General features: G+C 48.1%; 2 protein-coding genes across 5 annotated transcripts in view; one reads left to right on the forward strand and one right to left on the reverse strand.

Annotated features, from left to right (window-relative positions):
* The first annotated feature begins 5,148 nt into the window (after positions 1 to 5,148).
* DUSP12 (dual specificity phosphatase 12) lies at positions 5,149 to 8,901 on the forward strand. Its single transcript, XM_064465332.1, has 6 exons — positions 5,149 to 5,477; positions 5,560 to 5,673; positions 5,756 to 5,874; positions 6,848 to 6,944; positions 7,682 to 7,868; positions 8,473 to 8,901. The coding sequence occupies exons 1-6, from the start codon at positions 5,191 to 5,193 to the stop codon at positions 8,632 to 8,634; spliced, it is 966 nt and encodes a 321-aa protein (XP_064321402.1). The 5' UTR covers positions 5,149 to 5,190; the 3' UTR covers positions 8,635 to 8,901.
* Positions 8,902 to 9,447: 546 nt separating this feature from the next.
* ATP6V1A (ATPase H+ transporting V1 subunit A) overlaps positions 9,448 to 15,727 on the reverse strand; it is a 32,177-nt gene continuing 25,897 nt past the window's right edge. For 3 of the 4 annotated variants that reach the window (XM_064465312.1, XM_064465297.1, XM_009503451.2), the window contains exons 14-15: positions 13,687 to 13,858; positions 9,448 to 11,734 (exon numbers count right to left, since the gene is read on the reverse strand). In XM_064465312.1, coding sequence (XP_064321382.1) covers positions 11,642 to 11,734; positions 13,687 to 13,858 — 265 coding nt within the window. In that variant the 3' untranslated portion in view covers positions 9,448 to 11,641. The remainder of the gene's footprint in view (positions 11,735 to 13,686; positions 13,859 to 15,727) is intronic. The other variant, XM_064465321.1, reaches the window with a different exon arrangement.

Raw genomic sequence — 15,727 nt, forward strand, 5'->3', positions numbered from 1 at the left:
ACTCTGCTACTGGTTTTAGTTGCAGATGGTACTGTTTGCCCCTGCAAATTCACAGATCTGAAGACTAACCAAGGTGATTAATCACTTCTTAGTACTCATAAAATCCCTGGATAATATAATCCCACTGTAAAACTCACAGCCCCTTCAATAACTTGCACTTGCCTGCAGACTTTCTTCAGATTGCTCAAGAGATGGATAATCCAGTGTTTTCCCATGGTAGTTTGCTGCAATTGTTATCTGCTTTTGCAATTAAAGCTCCATACACAGTTTGATCTGATTTTAATTTCCACCTGTCCTTCTTTTCAGTATGTGTTTTTTCCCTGCTATATTATAGAGGCTTTTATTGAAAAGTTGTCTGCATTCTTTAATGCTTTCTCAGTAGACCTTTTATTTCTAGCTGGTGGCAATTGCAACTGGAAAGGAGTTTTTGCACAGATAATGCAGTTACATAGCTTAAAATAATCTAAATGAGAGCTGTCAAAGACTCCCCATCCTCAGATACACAGTCACACCTTTTCCTTTGGGTCAGGTTTATGCGATTGAAAACTAATCCATCCAAAGAGGGGTTTGCCTTTGGCTGGAGCAGCTTGCCAGCCAGGCCACCACACAATCACACAGGCACTAAGGCAAGCACGGGAAGTGAGGCAGAGTGACAGCAGACTTTATGCCGTGGTGGACTGGCACTCTCGGAAGCCTTGAGGCCCATCTTGACTACAGAGAGCTGTCTCGGCCTGCTCAGTGGGCTACCAGCACCACATGGAATTTCTGCAGCTCTGGAAGCCGCTGTCCCACTGTCAGTCTCCCAGCAAGGCTGACAACAGGTGCATGCTCCCTCCCTGCTGGCAGTGGTGAGGGAGTCCTCGACGAGTGCACGGGTAGCATCCTCAGCAGGATCTCTGTGGTGGCCCATCCCTTCTGTGGTGTGACAGCTGCTCCCCAGCGCCCCAGCTCTGACCACCTCTCCTGCAGGAAAGGAATAACAATCTCTCTTCGTACCAGATCTCTATCTTGCCCTATCAAGTCTGGGGTGACTGCCGGTCTCACCCTCTCCATGGCCAGCTGGCATCCTGCAAGGATCCAGGAGGCCCCTGAGACAGTTTTTGCAACAGCTTTGCCTACAGCTATCTTGCACAGAGCTGGCTACAGCAGTCCTCCCAGTGACAGATGATTAGGGCTTTGAGGCTCTCTTACCTCATACAGGGGAGGTAGGGTAAGGTTACACGTCCCACATGAGGAAATAGCTTTACCGTAGCTCTTTCTAATGAAAACTGACATTTTACCTCTGCTCAGAAACTTGCAAAGCCTGGCCTGTGCTGCGTTAAACTTGCAGCTACGCAGTAGAGATCCCTTTGGACAAAAAGGCTTGAGGAGGAAATGAAGCTCTGGGGTCTTTGGAGACAAGAAGGAAAAGCTGAGGCTGGTGATGTGTTGGGTGGTAATGTTTTGTACAGGCGTCCTGCTAAGAGCTAAGGGAGAGTATCCTTACCTATGGGATGAAAAGTGAGTGTTCTGTCTCCTTTTGCCTTAGAACAGACCTGAACCTTATGATGGGCAGAAAAAAAGTGGCGATACCAAGATTTCTGCATTGCTCCATAGTCTTCTGTGGTGTCACATGTAACAAACCTCAGAATCAAGGAAGATTACCAGAAGATATGATGCCTCTTCTCTACATTGCATCAATCTCAGTGCTGCATGCAAGTCATAGCTTAGTTAACAGTAAGAGATCAGAATAAAAATCCAGATTTAATTACAATTCCTGTTTTGCAGTTCAAAATCTACTCGTTGCATGAGAGCTACTATAAAACAGAGGAGTGGGGCAGTTTTCAAGCTGCACCAGACATTGGACTTTCAGCAGCAAGAGCCTATTCAGATGTTTCAAATGAAGCCAGTAAGGAATTATTTGGTCTGGCTTCCAGTTTAGGTTGCAATGGGTCGTGTAACTGGTTCGTAATGTGCATAACAAAAAAGGTTCAGAGGGATGCAAAACCTGTGACATTAAACAGGTGCTTTGCACTTTGAGTCCTGAATGAGAAGCCTCAGTCTAGAGCTAAGGCTAACTGCTGTCAGCTTTCTTCTGTGTGCCAGCTGCGCTCCCACTTAGGTGGATGTGGCTGTGTAACAGACCTTAGCAGCAAGCTGATGCATTTCCCAGCAGAATTCTGTGTGTTTGATTTGCTGTAGGCAAACTCGACTCAGATGGAGAATCCTGCTCGCAGTGACCATCCTACAAAGCAGCCAGGGACTGCACAGGAAATGAAGGCTCCTCACAGCCCTGCTGTTTGGTTTTCGTCACAGAGTCATAGAATGGTTTGGGTTGGAAGGGACCTTTAAAGGTCATCTAGTCCAACCCCCCTGCAATGAACGGGACATCTTCAACTAGATCAGACTGCTCAGAGCCCCATCCAACCTGACTCTGAATGTTCCCAGGGATGGGGCCTCCACTACCTCTCTGGGCAACCTGTTCCAGTGTTTCACCAGCCTCATTGTAAAAAATTTCAGCAGAGTGGTAGAATCACCTCCCTCGACCTGCTGGCCGTGCTTCTCTTGATGCAGCCCAGGATACAGTTGACCTTCTGGACTGCAAGCACACATTATCGGCTCGTGTTCAGCTTTTCGTCCCCCAGTAACCCCAAGTCTTTCTCCACAGGGCTGCACTCAATCCCTACATCACCCAGCCTATATTGATATTGGGGGTTGCCCTGACCCAGGTGCAGGACCTTGCACTTGGCCTTGTTGAACCTCATGAAGTTCACACAGGCCCACTTCTCAAGCTTGTCCAGGTCCCTCTGGATGACATCCTGTCCTTCAGGCATGTCAACCGCACCACTCAGCTTGGTGTGGTCTGCAAACTTGCTGAGGGTGTGCTCAATCCCACTGCCTATGTCACTGATGAAGATATTAAACAGTACTGGTCCCAGTATGGACCCTTGAGGGACACCACTCATCACCGGTCTCCATCTGGACATTGAGCCGTTGACCACTACCCTCTGGGTGTGACCATCCAACCAATTCCTTATGCACCAAACAGTCCACCCATCAAATCCATATCTCCCCAGTTTAGAGAGAAGGATGCTGTAGGGGACTGTGTCAAAGGCCTTACAGAGGTCCGGATAGATGATATCTGTAGCTCTTCCCTGGTCCACTGATGTAGTCATTCCATCACAGGAGGCCACTAGGTTGGTCAGGCAGGACTTGCCCTTGGTGAAGCCATGCTGACTCATACTCCTCAGAACTGCAAACTCCACCAATGCATGAACACTGCAGCCCAGGCTGCCTCCAGTCTTGTTGTCACCGATTAGCTCACCTGCATTGGTGACCAACAGGTCCAATATCGCATCCCCTCTGGTAGGGCTGTCTATTACCTGGCTTAATGAGTCATCCTCAATGCATTCCAGGAATCTCCTGGATTGCCTATAGCTCACCTTGCTACTTTTCCAGCAGATGTCAGGGTGGTGGAGGTCCCCCAGCAGGATGAGAGCCTGCGAGCATGATGCCTTCTGTAGCTGGATTAAGAAGACTTCGTCCACAGGCCCCCTTTGATCAGGCAGCCTGTAGTAGACACCAACCACAAGGTTCCCTTTGTTGCCTTAGTCTCTGATTCTCACCCATAAGCTTTCAAGCTGCTCACGGCTATTTTTCAGAGACAGCTCTTCACACTCCATCCATTTCTTAGTGTAGACGGGAACAGCTCTGCCCTTCCTTCCTTGCCCATCCATTCTGAACAGCCTGTAGCCATTGATAGCCACACTCCAATCATTGGATTCGTCCCACTAAGTTTCAGTAATGGCAGCTAAGTCATAGCTTTCTAGCAGCACAGTGGCTTCCAATTCCTCCTGTTTGTTGCCCATACTGTGTGCATTGGTGTAGTGGCACTTCAGCTGGGCTTGTCGGCCATGTCACCTTCTTAGAGGAGCACCCCTTAATTCCTTTCAGGTATTTCACTGGTGTTTCCCTGTTGTCTCCTATTAGCTCAGGAGTCCCTGGCTCATCTCTAAGACTCCAGCTGTGCTCCAGTGCAGCCAGCACCTCTCAGAGCTTTGGGCTGAGGGCCCTTGCTAGCACCCTGTCCCTCTAACCTCTGCGTGTCATCCCCCAGCTTGTCACGGGCAAGCCTGATGTTATCCCTCTCCCCCTTCAAGTCTTGTTTAAAGCTCTGTTTTAACCTCCAAGCCAGTGATTCACAGCCACTAATCTGGATCCTGGTGTGGCTTTCGCAGACTTCCCAGATAACTGCTCCTCTAGGCTTCCTTTCTGCACCTTGCTTGCAATTGGCATCACAGGACTACTCAAAGGAGTAGGACAGCAGAAATGGGAACTGGAAGTTCAGACGTTGGGTTTTCCTGTGGTGCTCACCTCTGATCTATCTGTACCTATTCTAACCCCCACTGGAGGCTGCACTGGAGCAAGCTCCAGACACCCGTCTCGGAAGACCAGCCCACTGACTCCACACAGAAGAAACCAGTTTCTAGAGAACCACTCTGAGAGTGTTGGAGAGTCAATTCTACCTCATCTCCAAAGTAAAAAAAGAAAATTGTCAAACACACAAACAGTAGCAAATGAGGGCCTCAAAACCACAAGATTAATTAAAAAAAAATGGGATTTTAATCACAACATATTGGGAGATTCTTTAATGATATGCATTTGTTTTCTGAGCATTAGGAAGGAGACAGGAGAGGGAGGTGGGAGACCCCTCGATTTTAAAAAGGACGAGGTGAGACAGACACTTGTGGATGTAGGGAGGAGAAAATTGCACTGGCACTCACAAATGTGTGAGGATTGTTATGGAAATTATTACTTGAATTCTGGTAAGGGAAAAGGAAAGTAGTGCCCCGACATCAGTTCCCAGGTGCCTCATGCCTGTCAAGGATGCCGGCCTGCGGCGGTGCCCAGCAGGGTCCTCGAGAGCTGCCATCGCTGCAGACCCTGCGGGGCGGTCCATGGGTGACACCCCCCAAACACACACACAGCCACAAAACACACCGGCCCTGTCGCCCTCTCCGGGCGGCTCCCGGCTGGCCCCTGCTGGCGGGGCCGGGGCCCGGGCCAGGCCCGCGGGAGGTCGACAAGGCGGCCCCCGCCGTCTCCATGGTAGCCGCGCCAGCGTGAGTCTGGGCGCCATGTTGGGAGCGGCAGCCGCAGTCCGCCATGTTGGGGGCGGCGCTCTGCCTAGCCGCGGGCGAGGCTGTGGACATGGCGGCGGCGGCGGGTTGCCGGGGAGGCGGGATGGTGCCGGTACTGCCGGGGCTCTACGTGGGTGGCGCGGAGTCGTGCTCGTCCCCGGAGTCTCTGGCGGCGGCGGGGGTGGTGGCCGTGCTGACGGTGGACGCGGAGGAGCCGCCGCTGGCGGTGCCGGGGCTGCGGACCATGCACGTGCGAGCGCGGGACGAGGCCGGCGCCGACCTGCTGAGCCGACTAGACGACTGCGCCGCCTTCATCGGCGCGGCGCGGGCGGGCGGCGGCGCCGCCCTCGTCCGCTGGTGAGGGCCGGGGCGGCGGGGGTCCGGCCGTGTCCCCCCCCGGGCGGCGCTCCTGACGGCCTGTCCTGCGCTTGCCTTGCAGCCAGGCCGGGGTGAGCCGCAGCGTGGCCGTGGTGACCGCCTACCTCATGAAGACGGAGGGGCTCGGCTGGGAGGAGGCCTACGCCGCTGTCAGGGCCGCCAAACCCGACGCCGAGTGGGTCCCCGCTCCCCGCCTTCCCTCCCGCGCTCCCCGCCCGGCGCCCCCCTCACCCCGCTCTCCTCTCGCCCCCGCCTAGCGTGAACCCGGGTTTCCAGGGGCAGCTGAAGCTCTACGAGGCCATGGGCTGCGCCGTGGACAGCAGCAGCGCCCTCTACAAGCGGTACCGGCTGCAGATGCTGACGGAGAGGTACCCCGGTGAGCGGCGGAGCCGGCCTCGCCCGGGAGCGCCGCCCTCGGGCTGGGGCGGGTGCTCGGAGCGGTGTCCCGGGGTCTCCGGGAGGGGGGGTGGCCCCGGGTGGGACTGGTCTGTCCTGAAGGGAACACAGAAGGCCCTGTGTGAGGTGCTCGGCTTTGAGTATTGGCCTCAAAGCAGCCCAGCCTCGAGTTGGCTAGGCGAACGCTTGCATCGTACTGAGTCTAGAGAATTGTAACTCTTCAGTGGGGAAAAAAGTGTCTTTGAGGCACTGTTCCATAAGGAACGGTTCTCATTAGCAAAATACAGAAATGGTAAAGATCAGTTTGATATGTTTTCTGATTTTTATGTACCTGGCTAGGCAAACTTAACATCCTTTAAAAAGAAGTCAACAGAATTTAAAAGATAAAAACAACAAATGCAAAACTGAGTTGAAGTCCAGGTATGATGTAAACTTTCATACCTTAATTTGCAAAAGGTTGACTGTAGTAGATATGCCTGCGTATATGAAATTTTATGATAGAATAATCTGTAGCTCTTTTGCAATATCTGTGTTGCATACTCAGCATGACAGTGCCCTCTCCATTTATGTGTCATTCACCTTAGCAGTTCCTATTCATAAGCTGACTTTCTGTATGTGCGCTAAAAGATTGGCAGAACTTGCCTAACTCCTCCTCTGCCTTTACTTTCTACTTAAATGAAAACATAAAGCAAAATGCAAGTATTTTACCGTTGCTAAGGCCAAAGTCTAGATCGCAGTTCCTTGCATTAAGTGAATCCCAGTCTTAGGTGTGGTGGGATGAGGCTTTTTCATTTTCAGCTTATCTAATGGAATTGGTGCGTGGACAAACGAATGCGAAGAAAGTGGCTTCTGCATGCCATGACTGGGGCAAAGGCGCAGTGCTGTCTTGTCCCACAGAAATGCAGTGTGGCTGCATTGATTTGATTCACAGCTTTGTACTGACCCCTCTGCAGAACTTCAAGACTTGCCCCGAGAATTCTTTGCTGTTGATCCAACCAGTATGTGTCAAACTCCAGACAGAGAGGTTCTCTACAGGTGCAGGAAATGCAGGTATTGAACCTTTTATGTTTCTTCATTAAATGTAATTTTGAAACTGACTCAAGAGAAAAATAGCCTGTGTAAACCAATGGGCATGTCATTATTGTCAGGACAAGGATGAGCTCTTCCCCAAGTTTCCATATAGCATACGCCACTAAAAGACAAAAGTATCTTACAATATACAAAACTTTTGTTCCTTGAAGTTGTGCAGCATTGTGCAGCCTAGCCTGCCATGTTCTATAGACAGGCATAATTTTCCCTGGCTCTGTGAAGTTGCTCGCTCTGAAACCATAACTTCTAGTTTGTCTGTGACAATCAGTTTGTCCAGAATAAACTTCTTGTAGATTTTTGGGGTTTACTGCATTCCAGCCACCTTTTATGGGTTGCTTAAAGTGAAATTGAATAATCCTGCTATTCCTAGGTGTAGCTTTCTTCAAGTACATGAGCGTAGATTTAAAGTTTTAGTAGGCAGGGACTGTTTAAAAATATATCTATACAAAAGACAGCATACCGCTGTGGGGCAGTGCCAAAAACTACACAAATTACTAGATTTGTTAAGCGACCCTGAGCAGAATCAGTGCCTGCTGACCTTCTAGACTAAATTAAAAAAATGTAGGATTTGTAATCCCGCTTAATTACTTACCGTCAAGATGTCCACATCCCTGTTTTCTATTGTCTGTAGCTTTCCCCGGTATAAAAAACCCCAACAACTATTTTACTTCTCTTCCCCCCTCTGTTGTGGAGGGCAGGCGCGCGCTGTTCCGTAGCTCCAGCATTTTGTCCCACACGGAAGGAAGTGGACCGACAGCCTTTGCCCACAAGAGGATAACGGGCTCTGCTCCGCTTTGTGGTGACAGGCGTGAAAAGTGTACCTCTTACTTCACTGAGCCTGTGCAGTGGATGGAGCCAGCATTGCTTGGAGTAATGGAAGGACAGGTGAAGGGGAGCACGCGCTTTAGTCTTTGGGTGATGTGTTTTGGTTTTGGTTTTTTTTGTGCAAATGCAGAACAGTTTCTGTTCCCCCATGTGAAGGCCCCCATACAGGGGCCTAGGCCTCCCAGCCTTTCTTACCTGAATTTTGCAGGTTATGGACAGATTATTAAATGTTAAATATCCTTTTGTAGGGAAATGAACTGGTAATCTTGTTGGATGGAGAATACTAGCCAGGGACAGGGTTAATCTGCTGTTTGTTTTTAGTATGAGAAAGTTTCTGCGACTTAAAACCTGGTGCGGTCTCAGGCTGACTGAGACTTTCTGGAGTTTAAGAAACTGGCAAAATGGTCCCAGAACCACAGCAGCTCCGAGCAGCTGCGTTTCTACCCCCTCCCTTCTGCCAACACAGCTTTCTGCTACACCCCAGGGCACAGCAGCCATGCCAGTTTAGCTTCTTTTGCCTGTTTTTCAGCCCCTTCTGTGAAACGTTAGGAGGGAAGGAGCTGGCTCAGCACAAGTGCCCACAATTTAATGTATCCTAGAAGTACATTTTAAATAGAACTACATCTGCATGCGCCTTAGAGCAGGTCTTGTGTTTTCCTTGCAGCTTCTGTGTCCCAAATGCACGTCAAAGCTGGGCTCCTTCAGCTGGCGGGGTGAGCAGTGTTCCTGCGGCCGCTGGGTGACACCTGCCTTCCAGATTCACAAAAGTCGAGTGGACGAAGCGAGGACACTGCCAGTTGGCAACTTCCAAGCTGCCAAAACGTGAACCCATCCCTTCCCTCGATGGATTTCCTAACGTCCACAGAGAAGTGCTGGCTAGTGTGTGGCTGCCAGGAGTGAGCTTGTGACTTCCACCCCTTTGTAATGCAGAGGAATTATTTGAACATCTGCTCTATTCAAGCTTTCTGTATCTCTCATATATATACGCATACATCTAAAAAATAGCAAACACTTCTTTCAAAGAGGTGTTACGCAGTGGTCAAATATGTACAAAAATTCCTGAATATGAGGTTTTTAGTATGTTCTTACTTCATCTGTTGCTATTTACAGCAGGTCTCATCTCCTTATTTAAAAAGATTGGTAACATGTTCCTTTCAGGCTGTGGTCACAGCAGTGCTGATTATCTTCCGATCCAGAAGTTCAAATCCATTTGTCTGAAACACACAGCTGAGATTTTAGGAGGTGTATTCCACAACACAAGGGATGTGGCACAGAAACATTTTAAGGCTTAGCCAAGTGCCATCAAATGCTACAATTACAATTGTTGCATTAGCACACGCGGCAGCTACTGGCAGTGAAAGGCAAGTTCACACTTGTATTACAATAAAAGGAGTCCTAAAAATCTCTACTCCCAAGAATATTTACTATGCTATAACTCTTCCTTTCATGTGATACCTGAGGAGATGATGTAAACTGCACTGGAATGGGAGAACAGAAGTAAAATTGTCCCTGCCCCAGTGCTGCTTACAATTTTAGAGAGATCCCTAAAATGAAGTAAGATTTTAAGGAAGTGCAGTGTGCTGTGCACACCACTGTGGTACAGGTTTGGATTGACAGAAGGAAACAGGACAGAAAGACCTACTTTAAATCCATTTTATTCTCATTGACTTAAACTTTTTTTTTTTTAAAACACAATTGCCAGCAACATACATTATGAAATATACAAGAAAGTTGGTGGTGGGGTTCTGCCCATCTTTTCATTCCTCCCATGGCTGCAGAGGGAAGACTTGCAGGACAGAGTGAACATCAGAATCTCAACACTGAAAACAGACACAAAACAAAACAAAAAAAAAAGACAAAAATAGATATGAAACCTTGAACTGGTCACACTTCAGGGCCAGATACAGCACAATAAATATTAGAACTGCATTATCTTAGACATCTGTAAAGTTTATAACATCCTCTATTTAAAGAGATAAGAACATCTGGTTTCTAGCATGAAATGCTACATAGTACAGTGGTGAAGGGTACGAACGATGAGGAATCCAGCAAGGGCTTGGATGGTGGCTACTCATTCACACATGCTCATTGGTAAAATAAGCAGCATACACTGAAAGTTTAGTGAGCTGTAAACTTAACCATTCACTACCAGAGTATCAGCTGGAGGAGTAGTTTCTTTTGGGAGAACCACGAATAGTTAACCCCTCTCAGTCAGCTCTCCCTGACAAACAGCAAGTCCTGACTAATGGAAGCAGCAGCATTTGGTCCGTGGCGTGAGATGCCTTTGCATCCCTACCGTTCAATGCTGGCAGCTGGTGGAAATACTTTGGTGCAGAATTAACGCTTGCACAGCCACGCCACTAGCACGGTGTCGCCTACAAGGGTTACTGTTTCGTGACCATAACAAAGCCATAGATGTCAGCTGGAAGCCAGCTGGGCACAGAGGGCGGCAGGACAAAGCAGTGCTGGATACCACCTGACACGAGCGAGAGGCAATGGCTGGAGACGGTACCAGCATTTTTCTCCCTCTCACTCCACAGCAATGGTGCGAGTGCTGGGCTCCTGGAGTTTGACAGGAAGGCTGCTCTAATGCTCATTCCTCACCTCATACTAGTTTTGCCCACAAACAAGCCCAAGACACAGCAGTTTTCGGCTGCTTGACAGTGCTTCCAGAGCACAGCGCAGAAGATCAGAGTCACTGGTTTCTCTTGCATCATAATAAGGCAGGAGTAAATATATTTTGTACGTTTTCTCAACCTTCCCCCTGTTCATCCCCTGCCCCCATAAGTGTAGCATCACACATTCTCCCTACATGAGAACTGGGGACCTTCTGTGCTGCTGCCAAACAGGCCACACGAGCACAGGTGAAGGACGAAGGTTAAGCACACGCCTGCCTTAGGGCGACCTGGGCATCGCACTGGGAGGTAACTGTGCCAGCAGACAGAGCACCACCGAGGAAGGACTGTAATTCCTAGACCACGCATGTGTAGCAAGTTACAGTGATGCCACGTGTCCTGCAGTACACGGTAGCAGTCACAAGTTTCACAAACTAAAGCAGCTGAGTGCTGTGAAATTTTAGGGGGGTGAGTGGGAGGCAAGAAGGTTAAATTCTGCTGGAAGCTGAGCACCTATGGCTTTGATTTTAGCTGATGCCAAGTCCAACAGTCCTAATTGTATTAAGTAGGAAAATAAAATTCTACTTCTCCAGTGTACAAGAGTATATTGGCTGCTTGTATGTGCTCATCTTCTAGTTAGTCCCTTCTTGGAGAGATCCAGAACTACCACATTTCAATACCAAGAGACTCAGCTAAGGGTTGCAGAAGGGACAGAGCAGTGAAGAATTTTTGGTTGTATCAATGTTGCATCAGAATACGGTCAAAAATTCTGTTTGAGAATAGGGAGTTCTACATCATAATAGTCACTTAGCAAAGTGCCCTTACTACTGCCAGCTCAGAAGGTACTGCGTGACTGCATTAAGATCTACACCTCCTCTGACGATACAGCTCAACTGGTTACATCCCAAGGTGAAAGATGGGTTACCAAGAGAGCTGGGAGATGCAAGGTGAAATTTTTCCCACCCTAGAAGTGTACAACAGCATTTCCTCACTCAGCCAGGCCCATTCACACATCACTCACCATTTCAGACACACAAAGCAATGCCAAACGCAAACGAAAAGGAATGTTTTGTAGGGACACTCTCTGAGTATGAACAGGGAAAACATAGGGCTATTTATCAACTCAAGTACTGTTGCATCATTCTTGTAAGGTAGGGAAGCAGAGGAGTTGAGATGAGGAATTGAGAGGACAAACTGGAGTGGTCGCAGAAGTCGAGCCTAGTCTTCCAGACTGCGAAATGCGTTCTGCATATCCTCAAACAGCTGAGCATAGTCCGCCTTGATTTTTGTTTCACCATCTTTCACAGGGTCCTGGAAGACAACACAGCAAATGGACTGATCTGTCAGGAAAAGACTCGGGTACTTCAGACGACCCTGCTTTGCCAGGGCTGCAATTTCTCGACCTCAGGATTAGAACTTGCTAACTGCAGGACAGGCATTATAGCTCCATCTCTGCCTCCTGTCTGTCCCACCATCAGCCGCAAGGTTTAAATCTCATTCTCCTTCCATGTTCAGTAAGCAAGGCAGAATGGATACTAGACAGAGAAATTTTTTTTTCCTGTGAGCAGTGGTTATCTTTTTGAAAAGCAATTGATTTGGAGAGGATTCAATAATACTGAGGGTCTTATTTAATGCTGTATGATCCAAGAGCTGCCTCAGTGATTAATGCCAGCTCCTATCCTGAAACCAAACAGAGCGCACATCTTTGTGACTCAGAAGTGCTCTGCTGTACTTTTTGGGGTGCATCCCCTATAAGTGCAAGAGTTACTTTGCCTTCACTCAGACATCACTCAGTTCCAATTAAAATCTTTTCGGGCAATCGTAACAAGTTCAAAAATATCTCTGTACAGCTTCATTTTCTCAGAATACTTTTCATGAAAGACAAGGGCAAAAAAAATGTAACAATCAGCTTTGCTCTGGGGCTGCAAGGCCTTCCCCGCAAGCAGCATTAACTGCTAGGCTGTGAAATCTGTTCAATGTCTTCACTGTTCCCGTCTCAGCACTGCGTTCCTCTGGGTCACTGCGGCACTTGGGAAACACAGAGACTTGCACATGTGGATGCACTTCTCTACATGGTCTCTCCAAAGTACACAGACCACAGGATGCAGGACATTTAAATTCTTAAGCCTTTTAGACTGTTACCCAGGAAATATATTTTTTCTTTCATAACTATTACTGTATTAGAGGGCTGGCTCCACTTAACATGTGTTCACCCTCTGGATTCTCTTAGCCATGCTGTCCACCGCTCTGCTGTACACCAGATGTCTTCTGGTGGCCAGGGTTTGTAAAAAGTGTGTTACTTCCCCTGTTTCTATATAGCCGGATCTCAGAGAGGCTCATGTCCCCAAGTGTATCATGTTATGTTCTTGATACTTTGAGAATATATACCACAGATCTGCTTACTGAAGAAGCAAACCAGTACCCTGCAGGAACAGGATCCCTTGGCAGGCCAGAACACTGAATTTTAAATGTAATTTTATCTTATGGTACTTCTTGTTGAAAGGCTTGTAAGAGTTGTAACAGAACAAGCATCAACTTCATGGAGAATATTCCCTAGCTGCTTTAACATCAGCTAGCATCACAGGCTACTGTCTTACCAGGAACTGCTACACCAGCATGCGCTGGATGAGTTTTAGGAAAGCTGTACTCTAAACAGATGGCTACTGAAGTTACATAGAGCAGAAGCTCTGAGCCACTTGTTTGCTCCTTGGCCCACGTTGAAGTTACTCCTTCTTTCCTCTCCTCCCAGTTACCTGCCTTAGGCCCCGAAGACAAACACAGGGGACATCATGCATTACTGCAGGAGACTAGCATTTCTTTCCTTAACTTCTATTTTAAATAGCTTGATCAACATTTCTATCATTTTTAAGTACACTCCTGGATTTAAACTTTAGGCTGCTTTTATCTGCCAAGAGTCTCCTTAGAATGTCTTATAATTTTTTTTTTTACAGACTTGCATCTCAAAAACCCCAAAACAGGAAAGATGCTTGTACTATTACCATGAATATATGTAACATAAAAGGAACTACTGAAGGTGGGGTTGCCCATGCTCTGCGGCCATCATCACCCAGCTAGATTTCTGTACCGACCATTCCTGTGCTCACAAACTAAAACCAGTTCTTAAGCATATTCAAAAAGATTGCAAAAAGTCACTGTTGATAGACCTTTACCTAAGGCAACCGATGACCACCTTCGAGTAACACCCTTTCAGAGGCCCTGGAAGGTCACAAAAAGCAGTGCAACCCAGCGCCTGACAAACATACCTTGAACTTCATGGAGGTAAGTCTATAGAGGATTTCGCTCATGTTCTCTCGGATGATGGACCACGTGATCTTATTGTCACTCTGGGCTGTGGTTTCTACAGCACGGCGTGCCATGTCATAAAACGCAATCATATTGGAAAGCATTCCCACTGTTTTGTAGAAAGGGCAGAACCTGGTGGAACAGAAAAGGATGTCAGGCACCTTGGAACAGTTAACAGGACAAGCCTTTGCTCCTGCTTTCACAACAACTCTGAACTCTCACCTGAAAGAAAGAGCGCTAGCCTGCTTTACTCCAGGTATTTTTGATACATACTGCCAAAGGAGAGAGACTGCCTCTAATAGGTCCCACGTTTTTAAACAGGCGAATCATAGACTAAGACAATCAGCCTGAAGTGAGGTTTCTGAAGCAGCACCCAAACGCTGGGCAAAACAGGAGACGACAGGAACCATCGCTGTACGAGCCTCGCATTTCAATCTGCACCAGTACTAATGAGAAAGGGAAGACACCAGAGCAGCCAATGGAATTCCTCCTTCCTGTTTCATCCATCACGGGAGCAGGCCTCTTCCAGGCAGCCTGGGGTGACCTGACAGCTCTGCAAGTTTCTTTGCTCGCAGGAAAGTGTGTGTTTCTATGACAAGAGCACTCCACATACAAAAAGCTTCACTTTTAACTGCCATGGAAGGTACCTCATTATTATTTACAAACTCCATCGTGCTACTTCCTGTGCTTCCCTATCGCACACAAGCACACCTGCCCAATTAACCCCAGTAATGACTTCTTTATCTCTGCTGGTGATGCCCTTTTTGATGCAACCCAGCATCCTGTCGGCCTTCTTGGCCGCAGCAGCACACTGTTCGCTCATGTTGAGCTTCCTGTCCACCAGGACCCCCAGGTCCCTTTCCACAGAGCTGCTCTCCAGCCAGGTGCATCCCAGTCTGTGCTGCACTCCCAGATTATGTTTTCCCAGGTGCATGACCTTACACTTGCCCTTGTTGAACTTCATAAGGTTCTTGTTGGCCCACTCTTCCAGCCTATCCAGATCTTCCTGCAGAGTGGCTCTCCCTTCTGGAGTGTCTACTTCCCCACTCCATCTGGTGTCATCCGCAAACTTCATCAGGCTACACTTGATCCCACTATCCAGACCACTTCTAAAGATGTTGAATAACATTGGGCCCAATATCGATCCCGGGGGGACTCCACTTGCGACAGGTTGCCACTTTGAAAAAGAGCTATTAACCACCATCCTTTGGGTGCGGCCCATCAGCCAATTCCCCACCCACTGCACAGACCACTTGTCTAGGCCATAACGCATTAATTTCTCCAGGAGAAGGCCATGGGGGACCTTACCAAAGGCCTTGGAGAAGTCCAGGTAAATAATGTCCACCACCCGCCCCATGTCAAACAGGCAAGTTACTTTGTCGCAGGAGGCCACCAGATTTGTCAAGCACGATCTGCCCTTAGTGAAGCTACGTTGGCTTTTCCCAGTCACGTGCTTCATTTGACTTGTGATGGCCCCCAGGATGATTCGTTCCATAAGTTTCCCAGGGACTGAAGTAAGGCTGATGGGCCCATAGTTACCCAGATCCTCCCTCGAGCCTTTCTTGTAGATAGGGGTAACATTTGCCTTCCTCCAGTCCTCTGGGACCCCACTGTTCTCCACGACTTCTCGAAGATTATAGAGAGTGGCCTTGCGATGATGTCAGCCAGCTCTCTCAATAAGTGTAATAAGCATTACACTAGCGAAAAGATTGAGTAAGGTTTTTTGATGGATCAGACTTTCTCAAGAATTATGCAACAGTAACTGAAAGCAGATTCTTGCAGTCCCCCATGCATTGCTAGAATAAACAGGAAGACTGAGTGTTGACTGTGAAAATAAAGTTGTCCTCTCCTCCTCCTAAGGAGGAAGGGAAGACATGCTATTGCAGAAATATGGGCTAACTGAACAATAGATGACAGCCTTAGAAACTCAGAGGGTGTGACTGCATTTGGAAAAGGCCTGCATGCCTTGGGCAAGACAACATGAATACACTCTTTGATGGT

The sequence above is a fragment of the Phalacrocorax carbo genome, chromosome 1 (genome assembly GCF_963921805.1).
Source record: "Phalacrocorax carbo chromosome 1, bPhaCar2.1, whole genome shotgun sequence".
Classification (NCBI taxonomy): domain Eukaryota; kingdom Metazoa; phylum Chordata; class Aves; order Suliformes; family Phalacrocoracidae; genus Phalacrocorax; species Phalacrocorax carbo.